We start from the raw sequence: 13640 nt of genomic DNA, 5'->3' as shown, positions 1-13640 counted from the left end.
ATTTCAAACATTTATTATTTTCTTAATATATTCTTACAGTAAAACATTTGAAAAATTTTCTGTAAAATTTTCAAGCCTTTTGAAATGAATATCTGGAAGTTATGAACCTTTATTATAGCTATCTCATTCTGCGAAGAAGCAAGAGCTCGGCGCACAGACCCAAAATTTCCTCTTCGATTGACTTCAAAACTTGACAAAACATTCTTGAAATGTTTCGTTATAATAAATTTCAAAAGAAAAATTATGATTTTTTGAAAATGCTAGACCCTACGGGCTCGCTGAAGTAATTAATGGTTTCCATTGATTTTATAGACAAAAACCTTTAAACGCGTTTTCCTCGAAAGCAGGTTTTGTAAGTCCGTGTTCACTTTCTACATATAAAAAACCAGACCCCAACGTTTCCCTTTTCGTTGTTTGTTACTTTGGGGAGGTTTAACAGCTACAAAATGGCGGATTTTTTCGCGAAAAATTGTAGTTTTCACTTTGAACAACCACCAAAAATTTAAAAAAAAATTAAAAAATCGAACAAAAACGTTGGGGTCTAAAAAAACTTCTACTCTAACTATGCTGCGTTCATTTGTTTTCTTCTGATTAGTCTGCGCTGAGATACAGTGGACACCGCAAATCAAGATTTTTAATAAGCGTTCTCGAAAATATCTCTTCGCCGACTTATTTCCCAATATTTTTCCACGAAAAAATTACATAATGTTGTTCGAATGATGCTTTTTATCATGCAAAACATTTGAATTGATTTTGTTGAACGATAATTCTGGAAAAAAATCGCAAAAATGATGATTTTTTCATCGTTTAGACCCTACCCCCACCACCCTTAAATCAGTAAGCGAACGCAAAAATCTATACAATACAGATAAATCTGTATAAATGGCATCTCTCGCTCTGCATTTTGTTTTTAGAATTTCTAATGCCTAAATGGTAACAATTCCTTTTTTGTGTTTTTTTTCAAGTTTACCAAATTTACTTTGCAGTCAAACTTTAAATTTAAATCGAAAGGTAACGAAAACGACCCAAAAATTTTTAAACGGCGAAATGATAACAAAGCATTTGACCCTTTTTTATGAAGAATCTGACATTTTGAACCTGAAAGCAACTTTGCCAGGTATACCGATTTCTCGGTATTTATACAGATATTTGACCTCTATACCGCAATACAGATATGTACTCTCAAAATACCGCCCGTAACAAATAAACCATTGATTTTATTGTATCTTCACAAGATTTTTTTCATTTCCTACGATTCAACATATTGGGCCATATGAATAAAATGTAGTAAAGTCTGTTGTCTTCTCAAAAACAAAGTCTACAGAGTATAACGCGGTTTGCTATGAATAAAAAAAACAAGTTCGAAAATGTTGTTATATTACTTTCGAATTTGAGCATTTACTGCATGCCGAATCGCCACGGAGCCGGAAAACCAGCATACTACTGCAAAAATGTCACTTTGTTTAATTTTTCGACTTCATTTTATCAGTGGACACAAGAGTAGCAGCCTCTGGTGCTACCTACCGAAAAATTGTAGTAAATACTACTTGTTCGAATGTTGTGTAGTAAAGTTTCTGATTTTGACAGGAACGTAATCCACATTACTGCCGAAATTCAAGCATGCTACGTTTTATTCATACAGCCCATTGTTTCTACGATTCTACCATTGAATTTATTGTACACGTGGTGTTTCAAATAATATGCAAACTGTACATTTGTTTGTTTTCGAAGAAAACATGTATGAGAAATTTTATGATTTGAATTGTTACGATACTTAACAACCTATACGTTCTATTGTGAAAAGCATGTTCACAATTAATTAAATAATGTATAACAATACATTAAAATATTTGCCAATGGTCAAATCAAAATTGTGGAAGGTTTTGTAACAGCAAATCGTATGGTTTTTCTACAATATTTTTTATTCGGGTGATAAACAGATAAATACAGATACTCGTTTTTAGCTTGGATAGACATGAGAAAAGGTTGGTGTAGGACCTTTCTTTGTTTTGTTCGCTGAAATGAGCTTTGGTGACATTTTCCTGGTACTTATGTTGACGAGATTCTGATACCGATATGGTACAGACAGATGTTTGTGCCGAATACTGATTTTTGGAAAAATGACCTGGCAACGCTGCCTGAGAGTGTGATAGTGCAATGTTTTGCTTTGATGGCTGTCGTCATTACTAATTAATAGGATTAATAAAGGACCAACGATGATTTTTTGAATATTATTTTAATTCTTAATTTATGAATTCTCAATGTGGAGCAAGGCGAATTAGGCAAAAATATGAAAAAGGGTTTTAAGGTAACTCTACGTTCCGCGTTCACTCTGGCTGCATAGCATTAGTTGATCAGGGTTGGCGGCTCAATGCATAGGGTAGTAGTCTTACAGTCAGTTGTCGTATGTTCGAATCCCGACTTGAAAGGATTCTCAATGTCAGTAGGATCGTAGCATCAGCCATACAATGGTTCTGTACACTATGAATCGGCAGCGAACTATGTTGAAATAGAAGATAAAATTCCACCAAAAAGGAATGTAATACCAAGGCTTTGCTTTTACTTCTTAAGTATATGTAAATCAATGTAGTTGTGAATGAAAACTACTTCATTGAAACCTTCTTATGAAAATCACCATCTATGAAAAATTGAATTGAAAAGTTTAGAATATTTCAATTAATAAAACTATAGACTAATAGCGAATATATGTAAATAAAAACAATGATACGTTAAGATTTGAAATAAACAATTAAAAGAAAACGGTAACTAATACATTTGCTTAATTATTTCACAAAGTATTTTCCATGAAGATCAATACATTTTAGCAAGCAATCGAACTAGTTTCTGAAGAGCTTTTCCCATTCAGATAAAAGTATATTCAGAACGTGCGTTTTGAACACATGAACCATTTCTTCGTGCTTCGAAATTCGTTGACCACACAATTTATTTTTGACGTGTGGAAATGAAAAGAAGTTATCAGGGGCTAAACCATGGCAATACGGCGGATGACCCTTCAATTCGATGTTTTAAACGTTCAAATCTCATGATGATGATCTCATAGACGTCTTTTGAAGCACTGTTTATTGTTAACTTTCAAAAATATTCATTTGGTGTTAGAGGTCGACGTTACGAAGAATCATTCCTTCAATATTTGTATTCAATTTTTCCCTGAAGACAAAGGGACATTCCTCGCAAAAAGAATGTTTTTAAAGAAATACTTCACAAAAATACTACCCTACAATATATTTGGACATAAAAATAAGACCATAAAATATATAAGAACGGGTCAAGATGTCTTTCAGGATATACTCGAACGATTTAAACAAAAAACAAGGCAGTACAGGCTACTACAGGATCCGCCATTTTTTTTTAACTAGCACTTATTTCGACATTGGTAACCTTAATGTAACTTCTGATTTGACAGAAACTTAGTTTTATCCTTCCGCTGAACGAAAATGGTTGTGTATACGCTTGAGGAACGCGTGAAAATTGTGCAGTTTCACTTTGAAGATCATGGTAATGTTGCGTTATGTGTGCCAAAAAATCATCTTCCCGGATGAGGCACATTTTCATCTCGGCGAATATGTTAATAAGCAAAATTGTCGCATCTGAGGTTTTCATGGAGAAGCCGATGCATCCTCAGAGAGTGACGGTTTGGTGCGGATTTTGGTCTGGCGGCATCATTGAGCCATTTTTCTTCGACGGTCAATGGCGAGCGCTACCGCGCCATGATTAGCGATTAGTTCTTCCCGTTACTTGAAGAGAAAGACTTGGACACCATTTATTCCACAATTACCCGGAAGGATTGTAATGAAAATATAAATTTTGAAATCGGATGGACCGTTTGTGTTTTATTGCATGTCTAAAACAAAAATTACATGGCGGACCCTGTATATGTAGTTCAACTGTGTGGCCAACCAGATTTGAGTGGATACAAGGACTTGTTGGTGGTTTATAGATGTAAGAAATGACAAATAGCAATCTTGCATGCTGAATATATTTCAAAAAGCAAAGCTAAAATTTGAAACAATTAAAATTTAAATTTTGACGGTCTTATCGATTGTGCTTTCCTCATCGCAGATACCGGCAGCCGACAAACCAAATCACAGGAAACCAGTACAATGACTAATGTCGGCACGGTCACGTCTTCGTCGGTGACGCAGAACCACGTCGGTTCGCAAATCGGTCAGGACGAGACCAACTCGAACATGGGCACCGGACAGCGCAGCGGAGAAGAAACCTCGAAATCGGAAGGAACGCAAGCCGGTGGAACGCTACAGCAAGCGGACCGGTCTACCAAAACCACTTCAACGGGAACGGGCACTCGAACGAAAGACTTCAGTGATGACATGTCACGTGAGCAGCACGACATGCATCATAACCTCATCAATAACAACCAGGCAGCCCGAAGAAACAAATCCAAGAGCACCGAGGATATGAATATCGGTGAGTGTTGTTTACTTCTCGGAACATAAAAACTAACTGCCTGAAAAAAAACATATTTCTTTCATTCTCAGATACCTCGACGATGAAGCGCATGCTTAAGCCGATGCCAAGCGCAGAAAGCCCCGTGACATCACCGGAAATGGGACGTCGACGTTACAATTACTATAACTCTGCAACCAACACGCCACACACGCATCAGCACACTATTCATAATGCACATATGTTAAACAATAATGGCACAATCTCACGTAACGCAAGTCAGAGTTCCCGATTCTCCGGATCGAGGTAAGTGAGAAAAAAATTCAACAGTTTGGGTTCGAGGTAGTAGTCAGTAGTGGAGTCTGTAGTCAATAATTCAAATCACTATTTAAAAACTTTCAGATCGTCACACGAAATCGGACGAGGCCATCAGCACGGTCCCCGTGGGCTCTATCTAGAGCTGGAACGGGAACGCAGCTGTGTCGAAGGTTCGCCCCCTTCAGACAACGTGATGTTCGATAACCAGTGCTACGCGACTACTCCCAGTTCGAGCAACGGAAACTCCGATCAAGATCAGCCACCGTACGGTCGGCAGGGTGTCGGCAACCGCCATACGCATCATCATCAGGTACGTCTTGCAATCGGTTAACACCATGACACAATTCAATCCTCACTGATTTCGTTTTCCGTAGAATCCACCTAACGTTACGCCTACACCGGGTTCACCGACCTCTCGACTGTTACTGGAATACGAAATGCATCTGCGTAATACACTTGCCAAAGGAATGGACGCCGAGTCGTACAGTCTGCATACCTTCGAGGCGCTATTATCACAGAGTATGGAAAATCTGGAGCTGGCCGAAAGTCTGCCGGGATCCACACAACGAAGTCCATATCCGATGCGAAGAAGTACGTACTCTGCCTTTGTTATGCAAATTTTACTCCGACCGAAATATGTTGGGCCTAGAAAGAGTCCTACTTTTAAACTCTATTGGCGGTATCTCTATGAACCAAATTGCTACACAACATGTTATTTAGGGGCTTCAGTTCCACACGGGTACCGGTTTGTGCTAATTGCACAAAACTATTTGTCGATTTTTACGTTCCAATATTCTCTCATCAGTGCATTAGCACCTAAAGTTTTAACATAGACCGCTCAGCAGACGTAGATTTAACGACGATTAAATTTTAGTTTTGTTGGAAGTCAATCGTTAGTAAGGATCCGAGGTAGACACTACCTCGAAGGTATCCTCGTCTATCGTGACATTACTTCCTAGACGAATCCCGTCGTGCTCGGTTCCGCCTACTAGCATCCCATACAACCATATATCATTCGCATCAGTTCGTCGAGATCAGCAAATGTGTATGTGTGTGACGAATAATGTCACTTAGTTTTCTCGAAGAAGGCTTAACTGTTTTCTACAATCTTAGTTTCATATGAAAAGTCCTATGTTTACATGGTTACATGGTTTCAGAATTTCTTTTCATTCCGACTGCTGGTTCCGGAACTCTAGGATAACATGTAAAATCAAAATACACCCGGCGATAACCCTAAGAGGTTAAAACCGGGCTTAAATGAACGATAAAAATAAATAAATTAAAATAATGTTACTCATTTTGCTCGTAGAATGCTAAACCAAATTTCTTCATTTAATATTCAAATGGAAGGTCTTAAGATCCTTAAGTGGTTTAGTTGTAATCCCTTAGGTGAATTTAACTGACTTTGGCTACACCGGTATCCTAATTCCGGTTCCGAAAGCATCGGGAATAGAGGAGTTCAATCGCTTTCTCGAAGAAGGCCAAAACGAATTTAATAAACAAAAATTACAATTCAAAGAGTTATGGTCCCATACAAAAGTAATGAGTTTTATCCAATGAGTTGTTGAAACTCAAACCGTCATAGAAGATGACGATATCGAAAAATCATCAAAGCTTTCCTAAAAACTATTCGGATTGGCGTTTCAACGCATAGGGCGCTGGTCTTACAAGCCAATCGTCATATGTTCGAGCCCCGGCCTGAAAAAAGTAGGATCGTAGCACCAGCCATGCGATGGTTTTTTACGCTACGAATTCTCTGCGAAATCTGTGGAAACAGAAGGTCATATTCCACACAAGGAATGCAATACCAAGGCTTTATTCGTCATAGTCCAATTTATTCGTCATAGTAATTCATGGTCATAAAGACGGGTTTGGGTTATGCTGATCACTAAATACCGGTTCTGGAAGTACCGTAAATAATGACAAAAAATTCCGAAGTCGAACTTACTTTGATATCTCATGGAATTCTTAATCGGTTTTCACACGTTTAGATTCCAACGATTAAATCTATGGTTTCATTAAATTTTTCTTTACGATCCGATTTGCAGTTCAGTAATTATAGGGTGATACAAATTTCAAAGAGCATGAATAAAATTAAAAGCTGTAATTTCAAACGACGGTCATTAACATTATTTCATGAAAACTAAAAACACCGAAGAATATTTATGCAAAAACCACATACTGATTGATAAAAAAAGGTATCATCTCACTACAAGGTGGATTAAAACATAAACTTTGCGCTCACTTTTCTCAGAGGTGTCTTTATCGATTTCAACAATCTTAGGTTCGTTTGAAAGCTACTATTGTGTTGTGAATCAAGCTCAAAAATCAAATAGCTAACTCTTCCAGTTCTGTAAATACACACTTAAAATTTTTTACATGTTATTAGATGCACATAAATGGAGCGTCGCAGTTCACGCAAATTTACGTGGAAGAATATTTAATATTGTGTCTAAAGCTCCATACATGAAATTCATTGAAATAAAAAAAAGAATACTGAGGAGCAACCGTCGCGACTTGAACCGAGAATCATTAGATCGCAAGTACGTCTGTTAAAAGGTGCATTTGAATTCATACAGTCGCACCTGCTAGAAGAACGCAAGTTACAGTCGAAACCAGTAAAATTCAAGCTCATCTAACATTGAGTCATTACAAATAAAAATTTCCGTCATTTGACAAATTAGGTCTTTATGAATTACATCGTATGAGGGATTAAGTGACCTGTAAAATTCAATTTTTTGGTGATAGCCGAAAATTTGACATAAGCTGCTATATTGCTATCTATATTGTATACAACATTTTCAATCCGGTAGAAGATGCTACAAGAAATCGTGTCTCTCAATGCATGACCCGTGAGAGAATTTTGCTACAATTCTTCGCTCCACTTCATACTCTGAGTATTTCACGGTCCTTAAAAAATTAACAGTCTGGTAATGATCGTTGCTGTGTGGAATTTCCCAAGAGAGAATCGCAAGTTGACAATTATCGCAGAAAATCGAGTCGATGATTCAACTTGATGATTCTCATACTAGGTTGCAATATTTCAAAACCCTTGTGTGGTGCATTCACAGATATTTTCATAGACACAACTTATACAAAGGTTATATGCACATAGTTAGAATAAGCGGTAATAGTAAAATGATTCTATCGCAATTATCAACTGCTTGTATAGAATCAGATCGCGAAACGAGAATAAGCGACCGTTTGTTGCTTCAGAGAGGATCCCCACAGCAGCGTGCTACCCTTTGATTCTAAGAAATGTCATCGAGAGAAATTCGGTCTTGCACTGGTAAATGAGCCATGCCGGGTTTTTGTTGCTGCGATGATATCCGTCTCTCTTTGATGGCACTGATTCAATCGTGTGAAGAGTTGCTAGGGAGCGTTATTTGAAACGATAAAAGCCATCCTTGCCCATAACATTCCGAATTTTTTTCCGATTGGTAGGAAAATTTTGCAAAGCATTCTTGAAATGTTTCACTGTAAGAAAATAAATGATTGTTCAAAAGTGTTAGACCCTACTCGCCCCTTAAGAAAATTTATTATATAATATTTTCCAACTTTTTAACTATCTACTTTCTAAACAGTGCAAATCAAACTCGGAAGAAAATAATGTGCTTTTTAATGAAATGAAAAAATTATTGAGTTTCTGATGAATCTGCCATTTTTATACACCTATCATAAATTCCGAGTAACTTCAACAGAATTTTTGGAAGTTTCAAATAAAATTACCATACGTTTCGGATATCATTTGGAGAGGGAACAATTTTAATAACACTTACCGTATGCATGCACTAATATAATTTTACTTAGGTATATTACGCAACCTTAAGTTTACGTTTCGTCTTCGACTCATCAGTGCGTCAGCAGATTATGTTGAACTGCTGACGCAAACCCCCGGATCAACATAATCCGCTGAGCAGACGTAAAGTTAATGCTATTTGCAAGACACTTTTTTTGTACACATGAAGTGTAACGTCTAACCTGACGTCTCGAACGAAACAAGTTTCGGCTTACTGGCCGTACAACTTTTTTCCCCTTCAAATTACCACAATCTGTACGGCCAGTAAGCCGAAACTTGTTTCGTTCGAGACGTCAGGTTAGACGTTACACTTCATGTGTACAAAAAAAGTGTCTTGCAAATAGCATTAACTTTACGTCTGCTCAGCGGATTATGTTGATCCGGGGGTTTGCGTCAGCAGTTCAACATAATCTGCTGACGCACTGATGAGTCGAAGACGAAACGTAAACTTAAGTGAAAATGGTTATGTGCACCTAGCATAAATTTGGGGGTAAAAGTAAACTTTTTTCCCCTTCAAATTACCATATTACGCAAGTTACAATAAACTTGTTTAATTCTTATATCACTCCGAATTTTCATACCCACACGGAACCACCCGCGATCCCATTTCAACCAGAATATTAGTTGATTTTCTGAATTCGATTGGTTAAAATTTGGTATAACTAATCGATTGTTGTTTTAACTAAACTGTCATTTTTGTTTTTCGATTAGCAGAAACGATGGTTGAAACAACTAATTTAACTGTTTGAAAAAAAATGCTGTCAATTAGTGAGGACACATACCTTTCAATTTCAATAAATATTTTAGTTGAAACAACTGGTGTTATTATCGAAACAGAATTCTGTTAGTTGAAAAATAAATCGGTTTCATTTGTTTTAGACTTTGTAAATAGTTGAATCGACTCGAACAATGTTATTGATTGGCGAAAACAATCAAAATATACTTACTGATACACGTCATGATCTATTTGAAATAAGTTCGGTATGTTGAGATTCATGAAATAAATATCGTTGTTAAAATATAACCAGTATTTTATATTGACATGTAATATCATTAGGGTTGGGAAAACTGCTGATTTCAAGTGATCTTAACCAAGGAATAAATTATCATAACGAAATCAGAACTGATCTGATCTCTGAGTGATTTTGATTTTTGTATGATCATGTCAAGTCGAGATCAGTAAAGATCTAAATTCTAAAAAAGTACTTCTGATTCGATCGGAAATGATTGATGTAGAAAAACGTTTTTAATCAGCAAAAGTGCTCGGAGGGGCGAGTGAATTAGCAAAATTATTAAATTTGCCTAAAATGAGTATTGAAAGATGATGCCTTCAAACGGTTGAACTAAAGTTATGCACTGATAATTTTAGTCAATTTATCTGAGCTTGGGAGTATCAACCGCTGGGAATTGGAATTTTGCGACGGCAATTCAAACGCGCCATTCAATCGCAGCGCGTTCTGTGTGTTTGAAACCCTTCACTCCTGTTACTTTTATAAATTAAATTCACATCAAAAAGCGTTTTATTGCTAATGCATGAACATCATCATCGGTATCAAACAGCTGGAAGTAAAACAGTCTGCTGGAAATAAATCAATGATCGAATTTGAAGCATAAAATTTTAGCGCATACCTGAAAGATTACGAGATGATCATTCATTTACATTTTATAATTTGTCACCAAATCTTTTTCATCTTAAACAAGGTTAACTTTATCACAACACCGCTGTTAGATAAACACTTGCTATCATAAATTTCTCAAATCGAATGAACACAATTTCACAAAACGCTTTAACCATCGATGTTGTTTTCATTGACATTTTGAAGCGACGCGAACAGATTTCAACTAAAAAAGTTGTTGATTCTGCATTGCGATTATTGTTTTGCTTTCAACTGTCTCCGGCATTTGACAGCATTCAAAACAACATTTTTTTTAACTACTTGAATATATGCAAAACAAAAACCATATTGGTTGAATCAAAAAGAAATTAGTTAAATCAACTATCGCAAAAATCAAAAACTGCGATATCGCAATTTTATGATCGAAGGGTTCTCCGTGCAATAAGAAATTTCTACGTTTTTTTGCACGGTTGTCTGAAATTTCAAACACTCATCACCGTATAATTCCGGAACCGGAAATGGTACCTGGAAAATATTGAAGAAAATATGAATAAAATGTTGTCTGGAACCATATGGAATTTAGTTTAAATACATGTTTCCGGAACCGGTACCGCTGGAATCAGTTGTAATGGTCAACAATTAGATGGATTCATAAATTGGATTAGCTTTGAGCAAATTAAGATCGATTTATTAATTTTAGTTTGTTTAACGTAAATTCGCCATAACTAAGTTCAGTTTTTGCAATGATTGAGTGAAAACATATATTGGAGAAGCCAAATGAATGAAAAAACTTACAGAAAAGATATTTTTTCAGAAAAAGATACGCCCAGAGATAGGACTCTAACTTGCGTTCTTATGCATTCCGTGCATACGAACTACTATTTCACCACCCTAAGCCTTAAGATAAACACAGCCCTAAAACACGGTTAGGTATGATAACGGGTGGCAACTAAAATTTTGGAATTTCTTTCTCAAACTGTCAAAAAAAGACAAACATGCTTGGAGAAGATCTGATTTATTGAAATTAAAGATACATTGTTCATTGTTGAAAAAAAATTAGTAAACATTTGAAAACGGTCCGTAGTCGGATGTTCGGCGAAGCTTCCGTTTGATATCGGAACAGGAGCGTTGTACGGCCTTCATGTCAACTTTGCGAATGCATCTCTTGATTCTACCAATCAACTGTTAGCAATTCGTGGTTCTCCAGTTATTTTTGTACACCAAGGAGCTCAAAACCCCGAAGAAATCTTCGATTAGGCGACACTGATTTATCGGGTTGTGCTAGTTTTTGGGTACAAATGGGATCGAATGGGTATTCAGGAACGATTGTGTTTTTTGGCGCAATGCGATGACGCTTTATCCGGCCAAAACACGTATTGTCCATCAGCATGATGTTTTTGAATAAATTAGAGGGTTGTATTCAAGACACGACCGAGCACAATAACATTAAAAATGAAACGTTTCTAGGGTCTTCATAATATATACAAAAATAAAGAGATGATGATACACTAAACTAAAAACTTTTTCTATTGACTAATTACAAACTTGCTCTAGTTTAAGCGCTTAGATTGTTGGCGAATGATAAAATTGACAATTAGATTCTTTCTTGATAATTAATTATATTCAATTTTGATCCCTTTCCACAATTTTTTACATTGTTAAGATTTTGAATAACGTCCTTTAACTAGAACTCAAAGTTACTTGAAAGCTCAATTTTAGATACAAACAACCTAAAGATTTAATCCTGAACAAATGAAACTGTTTTATTTTATGACAATAATCTTCGAGAAACGTACAAACTTATTAATTTTATAAACAGTAAATCGATCCAAGAGAAGATTTTATTTATTTTAACGAAAAATGTTGTACCAGTAAGCTCAGTAATAGTGTAATTTTATTAATCCTTCTTCAAAATCGTCGATAATCTTCGGAAAGTGTCAGTAAATAATATGGCAACAATACGAGGAAGAAAAATGTGAAACAGTCCGCATAAAATATTTAGTTACTTACATTGATTTTCGCTTTGGCATATTAGGAATATACGAAATGGATACGCAACAAAATTCAGAAATTTTGTTCATATTGTAACTTGATGTTATTAACACATGAATTAACATTGTCATAGTTACAACGCGTGTTTTGAAGCAAATAATAATTGAACTGAAACTGGCGGTTAACCAAATTCTACGAGAATTGCTATTCAAACGATACATGTAAAATCGCAAGTAAACTTACCTTTAGTTTATCTTTGATACTCTATGATATTGCATCTAATTGTACTGTATATGTGAGCCTGTGGAACTCATTTATACTACCAAACCGAGGAGGCCGCTTTTAGAAGTTTCAGAATTTAATTTTGAATCTTTTGAAGCATTTAATACCTGGTGGGACAACAACTTGTTCAGTCACATATAATTAAGAAGAAGTTTCTATGATTATCATAATAACACAACTTTATACTGAATCCATTTTCGCGCCACCGTTTTGTTTGTATGGGAATGGAGATTTAAGTATGCAAACCGATCCGTTGACAAATTTAAACATTTTTAAGCTTACAATATTGAAGCTTTGGAATCATTTAAATGAGGAAAATCCATTAACAAATCATCGAGGAACAAGCACTGCAAATTAGATCCGAATTAGATCTATTGCCGATAATACTAAATTAGCCTGATAGTTACCAGAGAACCAAAATAAAATACTCAATTCAAATGAATTTTTCAATGGAATGCAATTGAAATATTCAAATGACGTTTTCTCATAAGTTTAAGTTAAATGTTTCCGAATCGATTGGTTGTTGAATTATATAAATCCATCAACAAATGACTGAGGTATGAGCGTTCAAAATTATGGCAGAAAAATGTTACGCGATTAGTTTTGCATGTTTTAATTTGACACCCAGCCTCGGGAAGCGAAGTGTAAGGCATTTTTAATGGCAAAATCGATCAACAATTTGCTAAATACATGGGATGTTTCAAAAGAACCGATAACCACGCTGATTCGGTTCTTCAATAGCTAGATGATATATAAGATATTCAAGCGAACACGAAGCGGTGTTGTGCAGACAGCAGGAAGTTTCACCAACGCATAATACAAAAGCGACAATCCAGCAAGTGAACGCATATACAATTAAATCATCAGCTCACTGGACGAGCTACTTGTTTCATTCACAGTCAAACATCAACTAGGCAAAGAAATATTGTGCAGCCTATATTTATAGATTTCTCTTCATACTACGCAGAACGATGCGGTGTTTTTTATGCATGACGCAAAGCCTCCTATGCCGAACAAGAAGTTGACGTCATTTTGTAAAGCAGGGATTGGTGGATGAAAACATAGGTCGATTCCAACCATTTTTTCAATAGTATGCTATTAAAATACTGAAACGACGTCGTCATACATGTTTAAGTTAAAAGTTTCCGAATCGATTGGTTGTTAAATTATAACAATCCATCAACAAATGACCGAGTTATTAACGTTCA

General features: G+C 35.9%; 1 protein-coding gene across 1 annotated transcript in view; it reads left to right on the top strand.

The window, feature by feature from the left end:
• Positions 1-13640, top strand: part of LOC131437784 (protein still life, isoform SIF type 1) — a 416149-nt gene that overhangs the window by 20247 nt on the left and 382262 nt on the right. The window contains 4 exon segments of the mRNA XM_058607355.1: positions 4081-4446; positions 4518-4731; positions 4828-5053; positions 5118-5334. Of these exon segments, the coding sequence (XP_058463338.1) occupies positions 4081-4446; positions 4518-4731; positions 4828-5053; positions 5118-5334 (1023 nt within the window).

The sequence above is a fragment of the Malaya genurostris genome, chromosome 3 (genome assembly GCF_030247185.1).
Source record: "Malaya genurostris strain Urasoe2022 chromosome 3, Malgen_1.1, whole genome shotgun sequence".
Lineage (NCBI taxonomy): Eukaryota > Metazoa > Arthropoda > Insecta > Diptera > Culicidae > Malaya > Malaya genurostris.
The sequence above is the reverse complement of the archived record's forward strand: the minus strand, read 5'-3'. Positions and strand labels throughout refer to the sequence as shown.